General features: G+C 47.4%; 2 protein-coding genes and 1 long non-coding RNA gene across 4 annotated transcripts in view; 1 reads left to right on the top strand and 2 right to left on the bottom strand.

Annotated features, from left to right (window-relative positions):
* Positions 1-4,197, bottom strand: part of ZNF76 (zinc finger protein 76) — a 38,576-nt gene extending 34,379 nt beyond the window's left edge. The window contains exon 1 of one of the 2 annotated variants that reach the window (XM_070418720.1): positions 4,034-4,197. The gene's annotated coding sequence lies outside the window, so the exon portion shown is untranslated. The other variant, XM_070418721.1, reaches the window with a different exon arrangement.
* A 129-nt stretch (positions 4,198-4,326) lies between these two features.
* LOC139012589 (uncharacterized) lies at positions 4,327-7,697 on the top strand. The gene is made up of 2 exons (XR_011471881.1): positions 4,327-4,452; positions 7,502-7,697. It is a non-coding gene; the product is annotated as an uncharacterized lncRNA (long non-coding RNA).
* A 2,830-nt stretch (positions 7,698-10,527) lies between these two features.
* The window catches only part of SCUBE3 (signal peptide, CUB domain and EGF like domain containing 3), a 40,276-nt gene continuing 35,308 nt past the window's right edge, over positions 10,528-15,495 (bottom strand). Inside the window, exon 24 of the mRNA XM_070419137.1 lies at positions 10,528-14,833. Within this exon, the coding sequence (XP_070275238.1) occupies positions 14,684-14,833 (150 nt within the window). The 3' untranslated portion in view covers positions 10,528-14,683. The remainder of the gene's footprint in view (positions 14,834-15,495) is intronic.

The raw sequence follows: 15,495 nt of genomic DNA on the forward strand, positions 1-15,495 counted from the left end.
AAGGAACTCTGCCCACTGTCACCTTTAGAAGGATTTGCGGAGAGGGCTGTTGTAGCTACAAGTGAATGTAGATGTAAGCTGTTTCTGTTTTCACTTGTTTGTACTGATGTAAAATTTCTGAATGTGTTCATTCAACCCAGTATTTACTGACTATCTGAAAATATGAGGGACAGGATTAAGATGACAGAAGGTAAAGAAAGCCCAGTCTCTCTTCTCAAAGAAATCACAGTGGGGGTGGGAAGCTGGGTGAGAATACACAAATAACAAAGATACAAAGCAGCAGAAGTACTGTGCCCTAAGAAAGATTAAATAAACCTAAGGCAAAAACCCTGTTTAATTTAATCCCGGCCAGCGTAAACTAGGCAGGTTTGAGGGCAAGAGGAGTAATGGAGCAAGTGGTTGAACATCCACCTATGCCCAGGTTGTGGTCTCCATCCTAGTGTGTGTGTGTGTGTGGGGGGGGGGGGGGGGGGTGCAGGAGGCAGCCCATCAATGTTTCTCTCCCATCACTGATGTTTCTATCTTTCTCTCCCTCTTCCTTCCACTCTGAAATCAATAAAATATATTTAAAAAACAAACCCACAGCCCCATCCGGTTTGGCTCAGTGGATAGAGCCTCAGCCTGCGGACTGACAGGTTCCAGGTTTGATTCTGGACAAGAGCACATACCTAGGCTGCAGGTTTGATCCCTGGCCCTGGTCAGGGCGCATGCAGGAGGCAACCAACCAATGTGTCTCTCTCACAGCATATTTCTCTGTCTTTCCCCTTCCTTTCCACCCTCTCTAAAAATCAATGGAAAAATATCTTTGGGTGAGGATTAAAAAAAAAAGTAAATAAATAAATAAAATAAACCCACGGAATTTGTAGACCCTGCAGTTTACCCCTCCTTAACTCTGGGTTATGCCCTCTGCTATATTTATTGCTGTAGAGTCAATAAGTACATTACAGGAAGCCTGGGAATTTGGTGACCCACAGAACAGACTTTTGGATGTGAATCTTTAAGGTTACATTTTGCTACTCACCAGTCTTCTGGTGGGAGAGGATAGGAAAGTCCTCCCAGGGCTTGGAAAACAATGGAGCTAATTCAATGCAGGCAGAAGCTGACACTCAAAGCATTCTACCCCGAGGGCATATACAGCAAGCAGTTTCATAAACAGGATAGGGTCGTGGGAGTGGGTCAAGGACACAAGGTTAGATTGATTCAGAAGAATTTCCTTGCTCTCTAAAGGACTGTGAACTTGGTGATCTATTATCAGAACTTTCCAGAGAATTGTGTAGTTCTTTGGACAAGCCAAAGAGGCCAACGGTTTGGACAGTGCTGTGTGTGAAGGAAGGAGAGGGCTGAGTGGCAGGGTCGTTCATGTGGTCCTGGAGTTAGATGCACAGGAAAAAGGAAGAAGGCAGAGTTGGGATGGGAGAGAGGTTTACATTATAATCAATGTTATCAAGATTGGTGAGGTGAGGATGGTTGGGAGAAAAATAAGGGAAAACGAAGAGGATACTGTGAGAAGGAACAGGGGCACAGGGAGAGGGGAAAGGTGATAGATGATTCGGGTTTGAAAAGGATATCACTGATGAAAATGAGGACAATGCCAAGAGATCCGGGAATCTGAGAGGCAGGATCTCACAGCCTATTGGACAGAGTGTAAAAAGGAGGATCTTAAGATGAAAGGGTTATAAGCTGGGTGAAGGCAGTCACTACATCAGAGCTAATTACTAGTAGATGAAGGTTTAGGTAAAGGATGGCAGAAGGGATGCAGCTACAACACTAGAAGAGACTGAAAATAGGAAGAGATCATATGAGGACAGACTGCAGGGCTAGAAGGCGTTAGAATATATGAATTCCTGTGGGTAAGGAACTTAATAGGATGAGAGGATCTGGGATAAAATGTCAATGAAGTAGGAGACACTTTAGGGTGAAATAATGCAGTGAGAAGGAGCTCCAGGGACTCTTAGGGTGAGATGACAACTGGACAAAGAATGAATATATTAAGGTGCAGGGGTATCAGGGCATGTGGGGTCAAAAGTCATGAACAATGGGTTGAGGAAGTCACAAAGCCATGGGGAAAAGGGTCACAGAAACCTTGAGTTTTGTGGAATGAGTTGATATAGGGCTTAGGAATCTATCTATCTATCTATCTATCTATCTATCTATCTATCTATCTATCTGGCTAATATGCAAAGTATCCCCTCAGGAGTTCGACCAGGAGACCTGGAGTTCGATTGCTCACTATGACATGTGCTGACCACCAGGGAGCAGCACGGAACATGGCAGGCCACCAGCGGCGGTGGCGGGGCACTGAGGGAGCGAGGGAAGGAGGCAGGGAGATGGGGAACCTGATCGGCCCTGATCGCAGGCCAGACCTAGGGACCCTACCTGTGCACGAATTTCGTGCACTGAGCCTCTAGGCTGAGGGTGACCTAGAAAACTAGATAGGTTTGAGGGCTCGAGAGGTAACGGAGCAAATGGGTTTTGAAGACTGGGTTCAAATCCCAGCTGTGATACCTATCTGAGTTTCAGGTTCCTCATTTATTTAAAACCAACTCAAAATAAACAAAAATGGGAAATGGTGGTGGATATAATAGCAACCATCTCATGAGGTTGTTGAAGGGTAAACATGGGCCAGGCAAGGTGCCAAGTGCTTTGGACACCTTATCTCAGGCACTACTATCATCCTCACTTAACAAGAGTGGAGATGAGGGTTCCGAGAGGCTAAATGGTATGCCTGAGGTGCCACAGCTGAAGGGCTACAGTCACACTAGAACTCGGGTCTCTTATCACATCAATGCCTAGAGCTGAAGCATTCTGCTGTGCTGCTTGGCAAGCATGTTAACTGATGGGGCCTGATAAAGGGAAGTGGGTACGGACTATTAAGAGTGTAGGGGGTCAGGGGAGTGAGAGAATAGGGACCAGGAAGCAAGTGGACCCTGGGATGAGGTTACCAGAGTAAACTCCTTAGGGCACAAAATGATTGCAAACGAGTATTATCTTGACTGAGAATTGCAGACTTTCACAGCTGGAAATAAACTCAGGTCCTTTAACCCAACCTGATCACAATACAGATGAGAAGCTGAGGTCCAGAGTGAAGAAAGGGCTTCTCCCAGGTTCCCAAAGCACAACCCCGGCAGAGCCAGGGCCCACACACTCAACCAGAATTATTTTGGCGCCTCCAACCATTACTACTTCGTATTTATCTCCGTATCTTCCTGGCACCAGCATGGTGCTAGGGCATTTTTAAATCACGTGCCGATTGACACTGGCGGGCTGGGTGCAGCGAGGATTGTCAGTGGGGGTGACTTTAGGATGAAGGGGGGACATGGAATGAAGACCATGAGGTAACAGGGCAAAGAACGGCTGATCAGGCATTGAGGGTTGCAGATGACCGGGTGGGAACCTACGGAAGGAGGCTTGAGAGTCACCAAGTTTTCGGGAGAACACGGTAGAAAGGGCGGGGTTACGGGACCAGCGGGGTCACTGAGGTTTGCGGTCATCAAGGAGGGGCGTGGGGATCCCGGGTCCGGAGTGACTGTGTGAAACTGAGGGAGTCACTGAGTTGGGGGTCCCTGCGCAGAGCTGGGGAAGTTCCTAGGTTGTCGGAGTCAATGACGAAGAATTGAGGGTTCCCTGGGAAGGTCTTAGGGTCAGTTGGTGGGACGTGGGGCCACGGAGGTGGAGGCGGGCGCCGCCACGGGTGGGGTTTGGGAGTCCTGGGGGAGGAGCAGCAGGCGGAATGGAGGGGAGGGCCGGGGGCGGGGGCCGGGACCCTGGTGGGGAAGGGTCAGGCCGCCGTCCAGCCGCCTGGCCGCCGGGCTGGGGCAGGAGGAAGGTGGGCACGACGGGCTCGGGACCTTCCGGGGCCCTGCGCCCGCCCGGCCTCCCACCTGGGCACGGTGGACCCTCTCTTCCCAGAGCCACCAACCTGACAGCCCCCGAGGGCGACTCCGCCGACAGACCGCCATGCACCGGGCCCCGCCACCAGCGCCGGCCCCGCAACCCGCCTGCGCCATCGCCCGCCCGCCCGCGCGCAGCTTGCCTCGCGCGGTATCCAGGTTCCAGGGCCGCCGCACTGTCCTCTCCGGTCGGCGCGCCTCTACCGGCCCCGGAACCCGCATGCAAAATACCGGGCACGTCCACCCCGAACCCCCGTCGCCGCGGCCGCCGTCCTAGTTATCCTGGTTCCCGGGCTCCTGCAGCCCGGGCGGCCGGGCTCCGAGCCGTGCCCCTCGCAGCCCCGCCCCCGCCGGGGTGACGCACGGCCACTGCCGGCGCCCGGGAGGGCGTGATGACGTCACGACGCCCGGATCGGCGCCCGGCCGGCGGCGGGCGGGTTGTCGCTATAGCAATGCGGAGGCGCCACCTGTCGCGCCCAGGGACTCGGTCCACCTGAGACTCGGCGGGAAGGGGAGGAGCCCGGGGTCCCACGGAGGAGCGTCGCGGCCTGCGGGCTGGCAGGTGCGCTCGGGGAGGCGGGGTCGGAGGGGCAGCCTGTGAGCGGAGCGGTTTCCGCGGGGCCCCCTGCCCGCGCCCCGCGCTCAGCCCAGGTCGCCGCGCCTCCCGTCCGCGGGCACAGCCTGCGAGCCGAGCCCCCAGGGAAGCAGCGCGGGGACCGTGAGCTCCTTGCGGGAAAGGAGGACGGTGAGGAGCGCGAGGCACTGCCCCTGCCCTTGGGTTCACTTTCATTCCCCCTTCGCCCCACCCCAGCCGCGAAACCCCTACTCCCCTTGTATCCCCGCTCGGGGTGAAAGAACCGAGCCCTTTGCTATTTCCCCTCCCACGGGGGAGAGGCTGCGATTGGGGCGCTCGCAGAAATCTAAGGGAACATTAAAGGGAGGAAATCTTTGGTAAAAAACATAAAAATAAAAATAAGTTAATAAGGCGAGGGGTCAGATAGGGAACTGGTAGAGGTTGCTTTTCAGGAGAGGAATTGAGTGCCTGGAGGAATGAGGTGAGCAACTTTTCCATCTCTATCCTTTAGACTAACTAGTTTCTTTTGTTTCCTCCCTCTCCTTCCTCCTCCTTCCACCCCCCCCCCCAAAAAAAACACCCAATTTAACTTTAAAAAAATGGAAAGTACTGAGTTTGGGGCTTATGGTGGCTAAACATGCCAGTGGGGGCACTGACATCCTATTCCTCTCCTCAGGTCTGAAGACCTTAACCAGAAAGCCCTCTCCTTCCGTTTCAGACATTGCCTTTCCCCATCTTTATTTTGGCTCAACATTTCCTGAGGCTGGACTGGGGCCACAGTTTCCTTAGGTACTCAGGAAAATACCGGGCACGTCCCGTAGTGGGTAGCAACTGATGGCTTATTCTTATACTAGAGGCCCGGTGCACGAAATTCGTGCACTGGGTGGGTGTCCCTCAGCCCAGCCTGCCCCCTCTCACAGTCTGGCAGCCCTCAGGGGATGTCCTACTGAAGGCTTAGGCCCATGGGGAGCAGGCCTAAACCACAGTCTGGCCGTGGCAGCTCGGAGCACACCCCCCTGGGCGGTCCGTGGGTCTGCTGGGGGCCTTGCTCCCAGGGCAGGTGGTGCGGCGTGCCTGCCCATGAACCCCTGGCGGGAGTGGTCTCAGAGCTGGATGGTGCTGGGGCTGGGGGTGGGCTCCAAGCCACGCCGCAGCCCTTAGAGTCCCCCCCCCCAACCCTGGAGTGTGGTGTGTGTCTGCTGGGGCTGGGGGCGTGCTCTGAGCTGGTCATGATGCAGCCTCCTGAGCTGGTCGTGATGTCCCGGCCTAATTTGCATATTTTTCTCTTATTATATAGGATAATAACTAGAGGCTCCGTGCACGAAAATCATGCAGGAGGGGGGTGGTCCCTCAGCCCTGCCTGCGCCCTCTCGCAGTCGGGACCCCTTGGGGGATGTCCGCCTACCAGCTTAGGCCCCAGGGATCCCTCTTGCAGTCTGGGGCTCTCGCAGTCTGGGACCCCTTGCTCCTTACCACCTGCCTGCAACAGAGGCGGGAGAGGCTCCCACCACTGCCCCTGCCTCAACAGCGTGAGCCCAGCTTCTGGCTGAGTGGCACTCCCCCTGTGAGAGTGCACTGACCACCAGGGGGCAGCTCCTGCATTGAGCATCTGCCCCCTGGTGGTCAGTGCACGTCATAGCGACCGGTCATTCCGTAGTTTGGTCAATTTGCATACTAGGGTTTTATTATATAGGATGAGTAATGAATCCTATATATATCTCCTGTTGTATAAATAAACAGCCTGACCACTACAGTGGAAATTTAGCAAGTTATTTTATATAGATACACAGAATAAGTAGCTTGTCTTGTAGCATCAACTCCTGGTTAGAAATAGAGCAGGGAACAGAATTCAGGTTGTCCTAGTTTGTCCTCCCACCACCTTTTTCATAATAAAAAATGCATCTGTTCTTTCTCACATTCCTTTCAGATTTTAATGTGATTGGCTAATCCTTTCTCCCATTACACAATTAACAGAAACTCTGGGAGCCCTGCCTGTGTGGCTCAGTTGGTTGGAGCGAGTTGTCCCCTGCACCAAAAGATTTCGGGTTTGATTCCCACTCAGGGCACATACCTAGGTTTCAGGCCAGTATGGGAGGCAACTGGTTGATGTTCCTCACATGGATGTGCCTCTCCCTCCTCCTCCCCCTTCCCTCTCCCTCCCTCTCTCTAAGATCAATAAAAAAAAACAACAACAAAAAAAAACAAGCAAACAAAAAACCACTCTAGGAAACCAGTGTCTGCATTTGAAGTGATAAGATTCTGATGGTGGGTAATTTCATGTACTCGGGAGAACTGGTGAGGAAAATACTTTGGAGTGGATGATTGAAGATCATTTCTAGCAGCTTCTGTTCTGCCTTTGGTCCCCACCCCTGCAATATGCCATGTAGAGTAGTGATCTTCAGAGTTTTTTTTTTTTTAAAGACAGACTCCATAAAAGAATTTTAAAGAACTGTGTGCCCCATTATTCATTTTAAGTTGGTATCTATATTTTCCATCATAAATTTAAATACTTGTAGAGGATATTTCTGACTTGCTGTAAGTTTTGACACTTTAAACTAAAACAATTACATCATTCTTAAATGTATCCACTGGACTCCAAATACTCTAAATATATGATGCCCACCATCATCCATTAAAAAATATATAAACAAGCTCTCTTTTTAACAGGAATTTTAGTTTTCCCTTTCTTCTTGAACTCCCAATTCCATTTTCTTCCCATATAGTACTTTATCCTAATTAGTATATTTGTATGCTTTAAAGTCTTTTATTGATCACTGTCATACTTTACAACAAAAATGAGTGTAAATTTAAATTTATAGCCTGTGACTATGGGCTTTAATTGTTAACATTTCTTCGGAACTGAATTGTCATTATAGTTATGACTAGTACACAGTTTATTAAACAACATAAATATGTTACACATGCTTATAACTTGTGAAACCTAAAAAGTACAATTTTTATTGAAAATATATCTCTTAATGAGAAATATGGTGTTTCTCTTGAATTCTCATCAATTCTCTGTTTTTTATTTTTATAGACATAAATGCTGAGAAGCCTTGTTTACATAGTAATTGGGAAAGGAAGAGATCTGTCACAATGATATTCCTCGAGTCTGAACTACTTCCGAGTCACATGCCAACAATCACAGAGTGACCTACTACCAAATACTATTATCAGGTACTATCAAATAGAGTCTTCCTTTAATTTTATTAAAAGCAAAGAATTGGAAACCACTGAATCTGCAAAAGGATTTGTTAGCTGTTCATTGGAGTCTCAGTTATAGTCTTATAAAAATGAGTATTAATTTTGTTGTCTTTTCACTCAGAGGCACCTCATTAAATTGGATGTTAATTTTCATACTCTATTGCCAACACTATTTTTTTTTTTTGCCAACACTATTTTTTGATAATTTTTTAACCACATCATTATGTGTTCATATTTTTGTTTAAATATTGAAGTGCAGCCCGGTCAGTGTGGCTCAGTGGTTAAGTATCAACCCCTACACCAGGAAGTCACCAGTTCCATTCCCTATCAGGGCACATGCTCAGGTTGGGGGCTGATCCCTAGCAAGGGGGCATGCAGGAGGCAGCTGATTGATGATGATGTTTCTCTTTCATCAATGTTTCTATCTTTCTCTCCTTTTCCCTTCCTCTCTAAAATCAATAAAACATATTTTACGAGGGAGGGTTGAGGGGGCAGGAGGGAGCGGGGTAAGAGATCAACCGAAGGACTTGTGTGCATGCATATAAGCATAACCAATGGACATAAGACACTGCGGGGTAAGGAAGGCCAGGGGATTGTCAGGGGCGGGGAAAAAAAGAGGACACATATGTAATACCCTTTGTAATACTTTAAGCAATAAAACAATAAAAAATTTAAAAAAAACCTCAGAGGGAAAGTAGGGGAAGGTGGGGGTAAGGGGGAGAGATCAACCAAAGGACTTGTATGCATGCATATAGGCCTAACCAATGCACACAGACACCAGGAGGATGAGGGCATGAGTGGGAGGGGATTGGGGGGCAATGGGGAGATAAGGACACATATGTAATACCTTAATCAATAAAGAAAAAAAGTGAAAATAATAAAATGGGAGTGATAATTAAAAAGAAAAACAAAAAAAACATATTTTAAAAAAATATAGAAGTGCAGGTTTACTTCAATGTGGAAAATAATGCCATTTGTGGAATTAGCAAAACCAGTCTTCATTTAAAACTACTAGCCTCTATGGTAATCAGCCAAGTCAGAATTACTTTCTTTCAGGAAAAAGTTTGACTTTATTCTTCAATTTAAATAAATATGTTAATGTTCATTTTAAAGGATATAAAACAATTGGGAAATAAATTATTAACTGTAGTTTATAAAATTGATGGCTAAAATCATGTTTAAAATTATATAGATCTAATATTATTATTATTGTTGTTATTAGTTAAGCCTCACCCAAGGATATTTTTTCCATTGATTTTTAGAGAGAGTGGAAGGCAGGGAGGGAGGGGGGGAGAGAGAGAGAGAGAGAAAGAGAGAGAGAGAGAGAGAAACAGAAACATTGCTGTGAGAGAGACACATCATTTGGCTGCCTCCCACTCGCACGCACCCAACCAGGACTGGGGATCCAAATTGCAACCCAGGTACATGCCTTTAATTGGGAATCCAATCCTTGACACTTCAGTGTGGGGCCGGTGCTGTAACCACTGTCCCACATAGGCCAGGGCTATATATCTAATATTAATATTATAAAAAAGTTTTTATAAACACAAGATAATACTGTTTGTCATTATATAATTTGGAATAATGCCATATAGCTAAATCCATTTGTTAATTTATTAAGAGATAAGTAGGGTAGAAGGCATATTATCTCCCTGGCAAATGTGGGTATGTGCTTGTGTGGAACTCTGACTTAGGCTTTTGGGAACAATTAACATATCGTGTATAAAAATCAAAAAATAGCTCCAATAATTTTGTTAGACGTCATGATCAAACTTTTTCTTACATATTAATAAAAATGATGGATTGAACAGCTAATAACTACTTTCATTTTTACAAGTAGGAGGTAGAAAATAGTAAACATAAGTTGAAATACATAAGAGGACTGTTTATAATGGGACTATTTTGATATAAAAGGAAAACACCCCTCCCTCCTGCTTCCCAGGTTTTTACACTCTGGCCATGCATTAAGATTCAGAGTGGGTGAGGCATACGCCTTTCTTTTGTAAAAGGAGGACAAGGACTGTGATGAAAGAGGAGGTAGGATGGAAGTGTGCATGAATATGCCAGCTGGCTCTCAAACAGATTAGTTTTCGGGAAGATTTCTTATAGAAGTTGAGGGTCTGGAAATTTATTTCCTTAAAACTCTCTTCAGATTGATGTCCTTGCCTTGGAAAGTCTTCCTGTACCCATTTTAAAGACTGCTTGGTATGAGCTGATCTGCACTCCGCTGTACATTATTCTGGGACATCACTGCAAGTGTCCTAGGCAGAAGAGGGAAGACTTGGTGTTTTTGTAAGATAAGAAGATTAAGAGGGAAGTCAGAGAACGGCCCCAAGTTGGTGGCCCCAAATTTCATGTCGGGGAATTATAAAATTGCAACAATTAAGATTGAGTCTCATTTATGAGACTGGAGCTTGCTCTCCCGTGCCCTGTAGTAATGGTGGTAAAATGTCATAATTCTGTTTCATGGCATAGAATGTACTGCATAAAAAGCACAAGCTTGGGTGAATCTCGTTGCTGGTACTTTGCCAGAGGTGGGACATCTTAACTAGGGAGGTGTCTGAGCCACTCGTGGCCCTGGCCAGATTTTGGGAACTGTACTGTGATGAGGAGGAACAATATCCTAAATTTCCCCTGCTCCCTAGATCCCCCTTGGGGGCTAATTTTTGGTACTGATTTTAAAAATAGACAAAAGGGACACGCCTTTTCAAATTCTAAAACCTTTAGGAATAAGGTGGGGAAATGGAAAATTTGGGTAAGTGCAGAAGCCAGAAGACACTTTGTTTATTCAAAGCTTTTTTCTGGCTCTAGGATAAGCTACTGAGATGGAGGAAAAGATGCCAGGCTGAGGAGTTTCATTAAGTATTTTAATAATAATAATAATAAAAAAGGACAATACAAAATCCAAACATTTCTTTTTACAAGTTCAGATACATTTTTTCTCCAAGTGCAAAATATTCTATGAACTGCATCATTTACTGTTTATTGTTGATTGTGTAGGAGATACTTATTATATCGGCAGCAGTGGAAGGCAGATATAAATACAATATTTTGAGATTTCTTCTGCATGGAAAAAAGAAAACCTCCTACGTGATAATGGTTATTCTGAAACTTCAGTTCAACTCACACAAATGAATAAAGTTTTCAGTTTGTCCATACTACTATAGTCTGTGTTGTCTAGATAGGCTGATAACAGAACTGGGGATTCTATTCCCTGTAATCATATATTTTCTTAAAGGGTTACTAGTCCAAATAATGGCCCAAGGACAGGATGTGCTACCATTGAGACAGGTTGAATTTGAAGACATCCCTGTGTTATTTGCTTCCACTTTTTTCTTACTGTGCTTAAGAAGCCAAGCAGATTAACATTATTTCCTGCTTATGGTCACTTACCCTTTGTCTCCCTTTGTCTCCTAGTTTGAGCCTCTTATATTGAGGTTAAGCAGCAAATACAAAAGTTTGAATGCTCCATAACGTTTTCTGACATTTTGAGATAGGACCTCCTAATCCATTCCAGAATCACCTTAAATATGCATATGGAGAACATTCTCAAATATAAAAATTTCATTAGTACCAAAAATCAGGACTGTATTACTGAACTTTCAGCAACAAATATGAGCCTCCACCAAACTAAACCAGTCCATCCTGGGGAAGTCAGAGCAGTCATAGCTCAGTGCCAGCCTCTGGGCATTTGTAGGCCTAGGGCAGGTGGCAGCTCACGGCCGGACTCTGATCATTTTTTTCTCACTCAGAGTTCCCTCAGGCTTAGTGAATGGGCCTGGTCCAATACAGAAAGAGGGCGGCAGAGAAGTAAAAGGGATGACATGCTGCTGAGGCTCTAAGTGCCTTTCTGATACGCATTACTTGATGCTCAGAGCCCCTGCAGAAATGGCTTCCCATTCCCAGACTGAGATCAGGGCAGGTTTTGTACTAAGAGAAATGAAGCCGTATAACCATAAGTACTGTGGCCTTGTAAACACCCATCCTGCTGAGTGGCCTCTGGGCTGATTCATGAAGGATTCCCATTTACACCATCTTTCCACTTCCCCAGCCCTCCTTTTCTGGGTCACGACCCCTGAAAATACATGCTGCATATCAGATATTTACATTACGATTCATAACAGTAGCAAAATTACAGTTATGAAGTAGCAACGAAAATAATTTGATGGTTGGGGGTCACCACAACATGAGGAACTGTATTAAAGGGTCGCGGCATTAGGAAGGTTGAGAACCACTGGGAGAGTCCCTGAGTGTTGACTCCTCATTCAGTTAGTTTGATGCCCCAGGGCTGGCTTCCTCCATGGGTTCGGTGAACAGTTGTCTGGGTTCTTACACCTCCAATTTGGACAACCTAAATTAAACTTGGCGGACATTATTAGCAGGTCTTCGCGTGCTCTCCACGATCTGCCTTGACATCAGTTAAGAAGCCTAGTTAGTGGCCAGTACTTTCCAAACTGTGGAAATCATTTGCAGGTCCCAGAAACCATGGAATAAACGATGGGAGGACGTGTGTTTGTATACGTATGGGGTGACAGGAAAGGAAGAGTGCAAGAAGCCAGACCCTGAAGGCGTAATTTGGGAAGCGCTCCGGCTGGCTTTCTAAGAGAGATGCAAATGGTAGGAAGAGAGGAATCAGAACGTTATCCTAGCTTCTGGCAGAGAATGAGGATGGTCAAAGTTAATAAAAAATCAGTTTTTATGGCCTATCCCAGGAAGTACGGATTAACTGACCATTTTCCTGCTTGGAGGCAGCCATTCTGGATTTTTATAGTGACACTGTCTTTGATCCTGAGACACGAAGGGAGACAGACACTCCACCCCTAAGAGCCATGGTGTTGACTAGTGGATGTGAGGGGATATAGCTGTGACATTGGCTATGTACTCCTTAAGGCTGGGTGGATAGTAATGCTACTGATTGGTGGAGGCCAGGCTTCTGTACTTAGTGTCGAGTCTCCTGGGGAAGCAGTGGCCTAGAACAGTCACTTGGAAATAAACACTATGAGTCAACTGGTAGCCTTTGATGGAATAGGACACAGCTTTGGGGGAATGAGAAGGAGCAAATGGAAAATAATTTTACAGGCAGCAGTGGATTGAGGCTTACGCATGGACTTACTTCTTCTTCCTCTTGAAAAGCAGTAATTGAGGCAACTAGGCTTGAAGTCAATTCAGAGAGGGAATGGCCATGTTCAGGCAAACAACTTCATGCCTGGATACCTGTCCTGTTCTCGGCTTCCTCAGCCCTGTCTCTGGCCGCAGGGCCCTTGGTCAGCCCATCCCCAGGGGGTTTGTCCTGGTCCTCTTCCATGTGCACACCAAGGGGAAACAGGAGGAAGGCAGGGAAAGGATGGAGGTTTCCCTCTTGGGGTAGAGAATCACTGACCAATTCCATCGGCTTCTACAATCATGAGGTCCATACTGAATCATGGAGAGGCATAGGGATAGCAGGATTGGTTTAGCAAACACAGGTCCCTCTCCTTCCTGCTCCACAAAGTCCCCAGAATTACCGTCCTACACGTCAGGTGCCTCGGAGTTACAGCCCTGGGTTACCCACACCGAGAGCTCAGGAGGTCTGGATGGCCACTGGGTGAGGAGTACAGACAGATCAGATGCTCCGGCACTCAAAGTTCATGAGATTCAAAACCTTTCTCTTCACTCCAAACATATACTCTTCCGTTGTGGGCAGCTATAAATAGGGTTGCTCTAACACAGGAGAAAGAAACAAAACCAAAAAATAAAACCAGAAAACAAAAACCCCTCCCTCTAGACAACATAGACTTAATGATTGCACTTATTAGATGCAGACGGGGTGGGCAGAAGGCTTGCCAAGTGCACACGCATTCCTCTTGCTGCCCATAGCCTGGGGCCAGAGGTAGGTGGCTCTGGGCTGGCTGCAGAGTGGGGTCCTCTTTGCTGGAGCCCACAAGCCATCTGAGGCTACAAGGGAAAGCCAAATCTGGGGTCAGGCCCAGGCTGGCTTCTGCTTAGCAGCCACGTTTCTTTAAGGACAACACTTAGCAAGGGGAGTAGGGCTCCCCCAGGGAGCACTCGGATCAGGGTGAGGGGATGGCTGGGCCAGGGAAGACAAGAAAAAGGATTAGGGTTTGAGGCTGGCTTCCAGTTGTTCTGTAGTCTAGTCCTTTAGATGATGCAATTTCTTTGCTTTTTTTTTCCTTTTTTCTTTTTCTTGGCAATGCTCTAGAACCTGGTTTCTGTCCTGCAGAGCTACATATATAGTCTTTCTCCTGGGGAGTGACAGCAGCACTTTCAACATGGTAATGCCTGCTGCTCTTCCTCACTCGGCTGTGTCCACTAGCCCAGTGGTGTGGGCCTTCTGTAAGCCCTCGTGGATTGGACCCAAGCAGACATGGCAGAAGTAGAGGAGCTGTCTAGACCCAGAAGCGGCTGTGTGGGCGGTCCCGAGCTCAAACCCGAGGTCCAGAGCTCACACCACGTGCCCCAGAGGACCAGTGCTAGCATTAAGCCTGTAAGTCAAAGGCCTCTTTGGCAGAACCTTGGGCTGTTAGAATCACCTGGGGGGAGGGAGGCAGCTGGGGGGCCCAGCCAGGGGACATTTTGGTTCCTGACTAGTAAGGCACAACCGTATAATGGCAGAAGCCCCTCTTCTCCCTCCCCAGTCCCCAGCAGACCCACTTCTTTCTTGGGCCTCTAGCATTCTTCTAAGCTGAAGGGGTTAGGGATGTGAGCTGGTAATGTGGGCAGTGTGGCTGGAGAGGGGTACTGTTCCTGCACCCCTCAGGGGGAACACAGCCAGTACTAAATGGCTTTTCCAGGGAGAATGCAGGAAAAGGAAAAACAGGAGAGAGGTGAAGAGAGAGAAAAAGAGGCAGACAAGGAAAGGAGGCTAGAGCGATAGAAAGGGAGAGTTCTTGGTCTATATAGTGATTTTTTTTTCTCTAAAAGAGAGGAGAGAGTTCCTTATCTGGGGGTGGGGGCTGCCGGCTCTGAGGGCTGAGGAATCTGGGGTCTTCAAAACCTGGGTCTTGGGCACAGGGCACTATTTGTAGGGCCTCAGGAAGCTGGAAACTTTGGAGCGGAGCAGCTTGATGAAGGATTTTGGCAGCATCTCCTTGTGCTTCTCTGTGTATTTGAAGTAGTTCTGGGGGTGAGCCAGCACCTCGAAGAAGGCCTTGATGAGCTTCTTGTCCTGCAAAGGGTGGCAGGTGGCAACGTGAGTGTCAGCAGGGGAAAGAGGGACCCGCGTCAGCTCAGCAGCAGCCCCTCTTGCTGTCTAACAGGGCTACACCGAGGTGAGCTGGATCCCCACCCCCACTTCCTGTTCCTCCTTTAGAATCTACAGCTCAGTCAGTGGCAGCCCCAGCCTTCCACGGCCCAATCCTTGAAGCCATCCTTGACTCCTCTTTTTTGCTCACAACCACAGCAAGTCCTGTTGACTCTACCTTCAAGATATATCCAGAGTCTGACCACTTCTCACTGTCTCCACAGCTAGCACCCTGTCTAAGCCACCATCGTCTCTCACTTGGACTATTGCAAGAGCTTCCTAACTGGTCTCCATGCTTCTACCTACCCTATGCTTCTACAGACTGTCCTTCCCCAGAGTGACTTTTAAAAAATGTTTAATTAGGTCATGTCCATTCAAAACACTTCTCTGCTTCTTTTCACTCAGTAAAGCCGAGTCCCTTGCATGGCCCATTCGTTGAATGTGATCTGTGCCCTGTTCTCTCTCCTCCATCCTCTCGAATTTTCCTTATTTTGTTGACCACACTGGCCTTCTCAAAGTTCTTGGACATGCCACACTGCTCCCATGCTCCATAGCTTGGAACACTCCTCTCCTGATCGTCTGATAGG

Source organism: Myotis yumanensis, unplaced genomic scaffold (assembly GCF_028538775.1).
Source record: "Myotis yumanensis isolate MYYU_CA2020_CCGP unplaced genomic scaffold, mMyoYum1.0.hap1 SCAF_6, whole genome shotgun sequence".
Classification (NCBI taxonomy): Eukaryota; Metazoa; Chordata; class Mammalia; order Chiroptera; family Vespertilionidae; genus Myotis; species Myotis yumanensis.